The 10,330-nt window shown below is 48.0% G+C and overlaps 1 protein-coding gene across 1 annotated transcript; it reads left to right on the top strand.

Annotated features, from left to right (window-relative positions):
• Positions 1–1,201: 1,201 nt before the first annotated feature.
• Positions 1,202–5,378, top strand: ZBTB14 (zinc finger and BTB domain containing 14; the record flags this gene model as incomplete). The annotated part of the gene is made up of 3 exons (XM_084260619.1): positions 1,202–2,004; positions 3,490–3,496; positions 4,035–5,378. 3 exons carry the CDS (start codon positions 1,202–1,204, stop codon positions 5,376–5,378), a joined length of 2,154 nt encoding a protein of 717 aa, XP_084116745.1.
• Between the last annotated feature and the right edge of the window lie 4,952 nt (positions 5,379–10,330).

Raw genomic sequence — 10,330 nt, 5'->3', positions numbered from 1 at the left:
CGGGTGTTCCAACAACCAAAGTAAATGGCGGCGTACGGCGGATTTTGGGAGGCAGCCGCACGTCCTTCTTTCTCTGTGACACGCAGAGGCCACGGCAGGCAGATGCGGGCACCTGGGAGTCCCGAGAGCCGGGAGGGGGGGTACCCCAAACGAACACTCGTCAGGTAACTGCTTTTTAAAACTCCCGCCTAAATTAACCACCCGGCTCCACACCGCCGGGCCGCACCGCACCGTTCCGCTCGGGGACCCGTGGAGACCCGCCACGGCTGCCTCACGCTCCCGCGCCGCTGCCGGGCGCGAGCGCCACCCCTCCCGCCCGCCGGGGCGTGCCCGGCGCACCGCCCCGACCCTCCCAGCGCCGCGGCGGCGGCCACCGCGCGCCCTTCCCTCGGATCTCGCTCCCCCGCCTTCCCGCCCGGCATCCGGCTCGGGGCCGAGCCCGCGCTGCGCTCGCCGCCGTGCGCCGCCAGGCGGGAGGACTGCGCCGGGCTCAGGCTCGCACACGCAGGCGCGGCGGGGCGGGTGCCCGCGGCGCGGCGGGAGCGGCTCCCTGCCCCGGCGCCCGTTCGGCCGGGATCGCGATCGCGGCCGCCGCGCCATCGCTCCCCCCCCCCCCCGGCACAGCCGGCCCGCCGCCGAGCGGGGCCCCCCGAAAAGGGAGATGGAACCAGCGCGCTGCCCCCGCTCTCCTCCCCACCTCCTCCGCCTCCTCCACGCTCCCCGGCACAGGCGCGCCCTGCTCGCACCGCGCATGCACGCACCCCCGCCCCCGGCGCGCGCGCGCGCACTGAGTGCTCGTGCAGGAGGCGGCGGTGACGGCCGGAGAGACGCGCGCAGACCCCCCCCCCCCCAAGTCCCCCCTCCCCAAATTCCCCCCTCCTCCCTCCCTCCCTCCCTTCCTTCTCCCCCCCCCCCCCCAACCCCTTTCCCCGGCCCCCTCCCGCGCGGCGGCAGCGGCAGCCCCCCGCGCTCCCCGGGAAGTGCGGTTCCGCGCGCGCGCGCGGGCGGCAGGTAAGCGCGAGCCTTCTCCCCATCCCTCACCCGCTCCCTGCCCAACGGCAGGGCCGCCGCCGCGCTGCGCGCGCGCGCACCCCCGCGCGCGTTCCCCCCTCCCCCGCGCACTGCCGCTGCCGCCTCCAGCGGCCCTGGCTGCTGGCGGCCGCAGCCGTTAAAAAAGCCCAGGCAGCTCGTGCTGGGTGAGATGGAGGCGCCGCGGGCGCGCTCGCTGACGCCGCCGCCAGCAGTTCGGGGCCGCCGTGCGCCTGCCTCCCGCGCGCGCGGCGGGGGGAGGGCGGGCGAGGAGGAGGAGGAGGACGCGTCCAGCGACGGATGCGCACGCTGGGGCGCGCGGGCCCCGCGCCGCCGGTGGCCGCAACAAAGGCGCGCGCGGCCGCGGCCTGGCGGCGAGAAGCCGGCGGCGAATCGGCCGCTGCCGCCACCACCTGCGGGGCGGGCGCCGCGCGGGAGCTGTTGGGGCGCCGCGGGGGAGGGGGGGATCGGCGGTGGGGGGATGGGGGTGGGAAGCGCCGTCCCCGCGCAGCCCCGTGAGGCGGCGCGGGGCGGGGGGAAGCGCCGGGCTCGCTCCGGAGAGGCCGCCTGCTGCTCGCGGGCGCCCCCGACGACGGGCCGCGAGCGCGGGCGGTGTCTTACCCGCCCCAGGGCCGCGCCGGCAGCCGCGAGCCCCCCCCCCCCCCCCCCCCCCCGCGGCGGTGGCGGCGCGGGTTCCCGTGGCGGCGGCGAGCGGGCCGCGGCGGCCCGGCAGGGCCGGGCCCCGCCGGGAACCCGCCCGCGCCGCGTCCTCGCCGGCGGGTGCATGGAGCAGGCGTGCGCCTGTCTACGGTCACGGGCACGGCTGTCAGCGCCGCGCCGGTGTGCCGTTAGAGCCCCAGGAGCTAACGTGGCGAGGCACCGAGCGCGTCTCGGGCGGCGGCAGCAGCTCCGCGAGCAGTTCCAGCCCCAGACACGTTTCCCAACCCCCCCCCCCCCCACCCCGTACTCGCGGCGGTAACGGCAGCGTAGGAGCGCGGGGGTGTGTGTAGGAATAACGGTTACCCCGCAGAGCAAGTAACCCAGCGGCGACGGGGCTTCCCCCTGCCTGTAGTGGGTGCTGGAGGTACCTGGGTCAAGTTGTCGGAGCGCAGTAACTTAGTTTCTCTCACCGCTCGCACACCCCTGTGTCCTCGGCAGCATTGTTTGCGGTCAATTCCTTCGCCTGTAGCTGGCTTTGGCTTCGCAGGTCTCAACGGAATTGCGGCAAAACTTGAGTTTTGTTCAACAAAGCAGGGAGGGATTGCTGATAGAACAGTAGGAGTGCCGTGTTGCTGTTTACTTCAAAAGAAAGCAGCGGGTTTTTTTCCCAGCTTGCAAAGAACTCTTAAATGCCTCCTATTGAAATACTTCTTTGTCCTGCCCCTCTTCGGTGCTGGATAGATATGTGTCCCTGGGATGGTAGACCCAGACAGCCAAGAAAAGAAATATACTAGAGTCTTTCTAGGTGGTGTTTTCTTGTGTGTATTTCAAATATTTATGTGCTTCCTATCTGGCTATGGTAACATCTGGTTGTTTAGTACTAAGACAAACATGTTGGTTTTTCTCAGTTTGTTTTTGGGTTGGGTTTTTTTTGTAGCCCGTGATACTATATGCTGAGATGCCAGACTTGCAGAGGTATTTGTAAGGTGTTGAGTGTTCCCATGCCACGTTAAACACCCGGTGCCAAGAATGGCAGCTGCATACCTGTCACCTGCTTCCATTTTGTATGTGGTCAAGGATAAATTAGAATTCAGGAAAGGAGTTCCCAGTAGTCTTGTGCCAGGTGATAGAGAGTTTATTCTGAACCAAATAATATTAAATTTCTCTTCTCTCCACTGCATTTCCTGCTTTTGTCACAACTAGATGCCCCTGGGAGATTGCGATTGAATAATTTAAATTATGCACTTAATAATTTAATTTAATAATAATTTAAATATGCATTATCCTTCTGCTGTTCAAGTATCTCCACTGTTTGGAGATCTGGTACCCTCACTCTCCCTTTCCCTGGTCTGGATACACATATGTCCACAGCCCAGTGGGATGTGCCAGCTGTCCTTTGGGATGCTTGGTCTGCCTGCCAAACCCTCTGCTAGGCTTGCCCAGCACACTACTTCAGCAGAAGACTGACTAATTGCCTTTGCCATGCATTGGTTACTGGTTCAGGCTGTTGATTCCTCTAGAGATTTTTCAGACTTTTTAGATCTAGTGTGAAGTAAGTAGTATTTAAGTGGACTCAGGGATGTGAAGCAGCCAGAGGAAGGGAAAAACATGGTTTATGGCAGTGGTGCTTTCAGATCAGTTTATGCAGTCGTGTCTAGAGCCGGTCTAAATAACTGGGTATTCCAGCAGTGTATTTTGTACCTTTTAAAATAATTGGAAATACTGTGTTTTAACACACTAAACCATTTTTGGGACAGATTTTATAATTTCTTAAACTGTTGTTCTCTTCCTGTCTTTCAGGCTGAAGGTGACTGCTTGTAAGGGTTAATCATCTTTCAAATATTTAATAATCTTTTGTTCAGAAAATTTCCTCTATTGTTCATGGTAAGGCTTATGTTTGATATTTCACACTTAGTTTGTAATGCTGAAGTATTTAGATAATTCCTTATACTTTTTTTTTTTTGTTTTAGCATTTACACTTCCTTTAGCTATGACTTGAGCTACAGTTGGATTGTATATTTACGGGGAATTTCAGCTTCACAGAGAAAGTTTCCAATTGTGGATAGCTGAAACAATGAATATTTGAATAGATTAATATACTGATACAAAAATCTCTTTTCTAAATTGTTGTGTCTCTTGAAGTGTATAACCTAGGGAAAGGCCTTTACATAATCACAATTTTAAAAGAAGTTTAAAAGTAATGCTCTTATAATCTGGAGGGCCATTTCTGGACATATTAAGGGAAAAAAACCCCATAATTGGCAATCCTTGTAAATGATGTTGGCTGTTGGACTTTTATGACTTAGGCTATAAAAATTACAAAACTTTTCCTTGCTACTTTACAGGAGTTTTTCATCAGTATGTCTGAAACCATTAAATATAATGATGACGATCACAAAACTGTGTTCCTGAAAACACTAAATGAACAACGCTTGGAGGGAGAATTTTGTGACATAGCTATCGTGGTTGAAGATGTTAAATTCAGAGCACATCGGTGCGTGCTTGCTGCCTGCAGTACCTACTTCAAAAAGCTTTTCAAAAAGCTGGAGGTTGACAGTTCATCAGTAATAGAAATAGATTTCCTTCGTTCTGATATTTTTGAGGAAGTTCTCAATTACATGTATACTGCAAAGATTTCCGTTAAGAAAGAGGATGTCAACTTGATGATGTCTTCAGGCCAGATTCTTGGCATTCGATTTCTGGATAAACTCTGCTCTCAAAAACGTGACGTGTCTAGTCCTGAAGACAACACCCAGTCCAAGAGCAAGTACTGTCTAAAAATAAACCGCCCTATGGGGGAGCCTAATGATACCCAAGATGATGAGGTGGAAGAAATTGGAGATCACGATGATAGTCCGTCAGATGTGACCGTGGAAGGAACTCCCCCCAGTCAGGAGGATGGAAAATCACCTACCACTACCCTGAGAGTGCAAGAGGCCATTCTGAAAGAGCTGGGAAGCGAAGAGGTTCGAAAAGTGAACTGCTATGGCCAAGAAGTAGAGCCCATGGAAACAACCGAATCAAAAGACTTAGGATCTCAGACTCCTCAGGCTCTGACATTTAATGACGGCATCAGTGAGGTGAAGGACGAGCAGACACCGGGCTGGACCACGGCAGCTGGGGATATGAAGTTTGAGTATTTGCTCTATGGCCACAGGGAGCACATTGTGTGCCAGGCGTGTGGCAAGAGCTTTACTGACGAAGCGCGACTGAGAAAACACGAGAAGCTGCACACGGCTGATCGGCCCTTCGTTTGTGAGATGTGCACGAAGGGCTTCACCACCCAAGCTCACTTGAAAGAGCACCTGAAAATACACACCGGTTACAAGCCTTACAGTTGCGAGGTGTGCGGGAAGTCTTTCATCCGCGCGCCTGACCTGAAAAAGCACGAACGAGTTCACAGTAACGAGAGGCCCTTTGCCTGTCACATGTGTGATAAAGCTTTCAAGCACAAGTCCCACCTCAAAGACCACGAAAGAAGACACCGAGGAGAGAAACCTTTCGTCTGCAGTTCCTGCACTAAAGCGTTTGCTAAAGCGTCTGACCTAAAAAGGCATGAGAACAATATGCACAGTGAGAGAAAGCAAGTTACCACAGCCAATTCCATCCAGAGTGAAACAGAACAGTTACAAGCAGCAGCTATGGCTGCTGAAGCAGAGCAGCAATTAGAAACTATAGCCTGTAGTTAAAAGCAGAAACTTTATCAGAAGTAATATAAGAAATTGAACAAAATCTATTGCTGGTATATGTTTAGACTGAGAATTATCTTTTCAAGAAAACATATTTTTAAAGGATTTGAATGCTACATAGGAACACATAGCATTGCTTGTTTAGGTATTTTAAAGTATTTCAGAGATGGGTATTCTTAGAAAATGAAATAGTTTTGTTGTCCTTAGCAGTGTAATGCACTAACATCTTATTTAATCTGAGGATATGATGAAGTTCTCTATAAAACAGGGATCATCACTGGCTGATGTTTTGTTTTATCCAGTATGGAATACTGTGTATGATATAGACATCAAAATCAATGAGTTATGTTTGAAAACACTGAGATCTCAGAAAACAACAAACATAGCAAGGAAGTATTTGGTTTTCACAATTGTGAAGGTGTTATACCTACAAATTTTGAGAAAGACATTGATTCTCTGGGCTTTTTTAATTCTTTTTTTCACCTAATGGAGGTGCTAGAGGTTGGTACAACAGCCTGTAAGGCGAGGGACAGTGATCAAAATGAAGTCGCTTACTCTGTTCCCTCAGATAGCCTCTGTTTTAATCAAGGTGTGAAGTTTAATGAAATACTTGCTTTCCTGAAAAAAACAGCATTCTTCATGCTTTGTCCTGGCTGGCAAAGCAGAAGGGTCATGGTATTCACCAGTCCCTTTTGTGGGGAAAAGAGCCTGCCTCAGTTGTTTCTGTGTTCACTCTTAATGTGGGCCCCTGGACATGGGATCACTCCGCAAAGGGAAAAGGGTGCAGATTGGAGAAGGAGACATGTTCTTTGCTTGGACCCAGTAGAAATCAGTTAATGCTAGTACAGCCTGAGGCTGCAGTTTTTATTATGCAGCTTCTGGTTCACCTAACCTAACACAGTCAAGGCAAAGGAGTGTTTCTGGCAGCACAGGAGGATTAGCCGCACTGGCGAGCGGCTGGGTGTCACTGCCGGACCTCTGGAGCTGCAGCCATGGGCTGTGACATACCTGCCTGCAGTGCTCAGGCTGGGCTTTGTGTATTGGCTGGTGGTACCAGCTGACAGGTCCCGTGGCAGTTGAAAAACTGGCACCTTCTGACATGGCGCCTCTCAGCAAGGGGGAGACTTCTGTGAGTGACTTTAGTCTTAATTGATCCGGAATCAGTGTTCACTAATAGTCTGTTACTTAGAGTTGCCTGTTATTTTTTTTTATTTTATTTTTTCAGGCAAGCTGGGGTAGATGCTGCTAATTTAACTGTTAAATCAGAGTCAGCGAAGTGGCCTTTGGATTGCAGTCTGCTATGTGTAATCAATGAGGAAAGACACAATAACAATGAGAATGTAATCCATAGGGATATTGAGCCTTTATTTTAAATTTGTAAATACTACAACTGTTGTCAAAACTTCATTTGCAGTTGGAATGGGCAAAAAAACCCGTGCTTTTGGGCATGTGGTTGGATAACATTGGTCACTTGCAATACCTATTACATATGAAAGTGTTAGACCAGTTTCTGGTAAGTTACTGTGTGGTAGATCACATCTTGCTTTTCTAAATAGAAATTGAAAATAGTGTATTTGGAACTGTTATATGAAACTTTGATTATTGTTTTTTTGTTTGGTTGGGGTTTTTTTACAGCATCATTTTATTCATGTACTCATCAGTTTAAGCAGTTATCTTAAAATGCCAATAATTATTTGAAAGCTGGTCTGTAAATAAAACATGAACTTAATATTTTAGAAAATGTAAACTTTGGACCTTTACCAATATATTTTTTTAAAATGTTGCTTCATTTTACATTCAGTAATATTAGTTTGTAAACAAACTATACATTTTGTATCTGTGCGACATCAAAAGATGTGCATTCATTGCATTTTATTGGTTCTCTTGAGGAACATGATAAATGACCATTGTTAAAATGTTTTACTGTATATGATCATAGATATAAAGATAGTAGGTCCAAAATGGGATCTACTTTTTTCTAAACACATTAGTCTTGCTATGTTTTCTTATCTAAAATTGTGTTCACTTTTTCCTAGATGATAAAATTCTTCTTGATAAGACCATACAAACCAGATCTGTTGTGATAAGAGTTCAAATGTGTAAAAACCCAAAGAAAGTAGATTTCCTCTAGGTCTCCTATGAAGAGCGTGGCAGGTAATGAGCTTGCATTACAGCAGGGAACATCCACCTTAGAAAAAAGCTTCCAAGAGGTTGAATAACGAATCCCTGGAACAGAGTGTGTGTGGGGGAGAAGTGCAACCTCTGTTAGTGGTAATATTCAAGAGCAGGTTAGGCAGGGAAGTGGTCACAGCACCAAGCTTGACTGAGTTTGGATATTAGGAAGAGGTTCTTTACTGAAAGGGTTGTCGTGCACTGGCACAGGCTCCCCAGGGAAGGGGTCACAGCATCGAGCCTGACTGAGTTCAGGAAGCACCTGGATGATGCACTGGGACACATGCTCTTGACTTGGCTGGCCCTGTGTGGAGCCAGGAGTTGGACTTGATGATCCTTATGGGTCCCTTCCAACTCGGGAGCTTATATGATTCTATGCCATGGTTTGAATACAGTTAGTTCTGCTGTGAAACAGGGATAACCTCTCCACAAGAGCCTCGTTTTTTTCCTTTGGAAAGTAATTAATGAAAATGGAGTTTGTTGGGTCAGCAGATGCTTGAATGGAAAGACAGAGCTCAGGGCTTGCAGTTAAAGAAAATTGCCCTCTGACATTTAAGCACAAGCAGTCAGGTTGTGAATTCGAAATTGTTACAGAAAAGCAGGCTTGGGTTAAAAGATGCGCAGCTGAAAGTATGATAATGTGGCTTACATCAGAGTAAAAATCTGCTGCTGTTAAGGCTTACAGCTGCAAGAGCTACATGAGGTTACAGCTATAAGGCTGCATGTTTGTAGCTTTTGAAAACTGGGGCAGATGCTGTACATACTCTAATGTGAAAGTGTGGAGAGGGAAGAAGAAATGTTATTGTTGTGCATTCCTCAGACAAGCATGAACACCTTCCATGAGACTTGGTCTTAGCAGTCTCTCACAGGAATAAATTCTGTGAAACTAATAGAAGGTTTGAAAGGGGCTTTGACCTCTTACTAGTCTTAGGCTGTTTTAGAAGTCAGAAGACTTAGCTATGTTCACACTGCTATACATACCTGAGACCAACAATGACAGTATTGATCAAGAAGGCAAAGGCTCCGGGCTTTTTTGTGAAGTTGAGAATTCTGTTGAAAATTGTCCATCCTAAGGGTGTGAACTTACCTTTTCCTTTTTTTTTTTTTTTTTGTAAGCAAATAGAGCATTTTTTTCTTCCCAATGTTTTTTTATTCAAGACAGGGAGAAGGCCTAGAATATTTTAGGCTTAAAGTTTTGGAAAAGGTTTCAGAAAGGAAGTGTGGACTTATCCTGAGATGTACATTATTGTTGACATGTTCTAAATTAATTGTGTACATTCTGAAGGGATGTTAGCTTCTATGTTTGGGTAAACCTGTCTGCATCTCACACTGCCACTGCTCCCAGCTCTCTCATGTCTGCACTGGAAGATGCCATGTACGGAAGCAGGAGTATGTCAGCCCCAAGACACAGAGGTTGTCCAGCATGATAAGATGCAAGCTATGAGCTGTGCTAATCCAGGAATGGGAAGATTTTTGTTTTTCCTTTTACAAGGATGGCAACTTCTTTCAGAGCTTATGGGACAGTGGATGAGATTGTCCAGTCAATGAGAACTTTGCCAAACTAGCCTAATACTCCTAACAAAGTTTCTGACAGTGGGCAGGTTAGCTAATAGGTGTGCATGAAGCAGTGTCAGAATGCTACAGAGATGTAGAGGAGTAAATAACATTGGATTTTAACTGTTTTTCTCAGAATTAAGTAGCAAAGCTATCATGCATGGAATTAGTCCTAAACCTCTCCGTCTATAGTTCGTGAAATCCAGAGTCAGTTATGTCTTTGACATACACAGGAAAGCAAAAACTCAGTCACTCTTTTTGGCTTATTCTGAACATGTGTCTCAGTTATGACATTAGGTGACCAAGTGGCTTCAGTGGAGCTCTCTGTGTATTTTAAGTATAGGAATAGGTGCTTGTGTGACCAGAGCTTACGTGTATACAATTCAGCATATGTTAGCTCATGTGAAATGAGGTGGTTCTGATGATCCAAATCAGTCTGTAAGGTGTTGCAAGAAGTTCCAGTTGCAAAAAAGTTCTGAATACTAAGGATGTATAACCATTTAGGTTAAAAGCTCTGTCCTTTGAAAGACTAAGAGTGGAAAGAAATTTTTGAAGAACTTTGCTATTCTGTGGTCTTAACTGTGTGCTTAAAAATAATGTGGTTTTTTTTGTTTGGGGTCTTTCTTTAAGAGAAGAGTGCACAAAGAGAACACATTTTGAACTCTGGTGTTGGATTAATTTCTGACCCAAATTGTGTTTGGTGTGGCCATTCTGCTGTTTATTTGACTGAACCCGGCTTGGAAAGTCCAGATGTTCAGAAAAGAAAACGTTCCAGCCCTTCTCCATTCCCCACCCTCTCTCCTACACACCCTTCTTAGAATATTTAAAGAAACATTAGAAACTGAAGCAATTAACAGTTGAGTACTTGTGTTTTCATTTTCCTGCTTTAATCTTTTAGAAAGGCTTATACCTGGAGATGAGAGTTTTTAAGGTTGTGTGAAAGCAAATGCCTCATGGTGACTTCAGCAGCACAAGTTTGAGTAGTTCAGCTTCTGTTTGTTCATGTAAGATACAAAATACTGAATACCCTTCAAAACTATGCCATTTAGGAATGCAGACTAGAGTTCTTTTGCAGATCAGGGCTTGGTTTTCTAATCCAGAGCTAGTCTTCATGATTCCAGTGAGTAAGGGTATTTAAATTAATAGAGTTGGGTGTGAATAAAATATCAGATGAAAGTCCAAACCTTAGCTTAGAGTATATTTTTAGGGACAGATTATCCATTATT

This window comes from Gallinula chloropus (assembly GCF_964237585.1).
Source record: "Gallinula chloropus genome assembly, chromosome: 2".
NCBI classification, from domain to species: domain Eukaryota; kingdom Metazoa; phylum Chordata; class Aves; order Gruiformes; family Rallidae; genus Gallinula; species Gallinula chloropus.
Note: the sequence above shows the minus strand (reverse complement) of the source record. Positions and strands in the feature narration are given on the sequence as shown.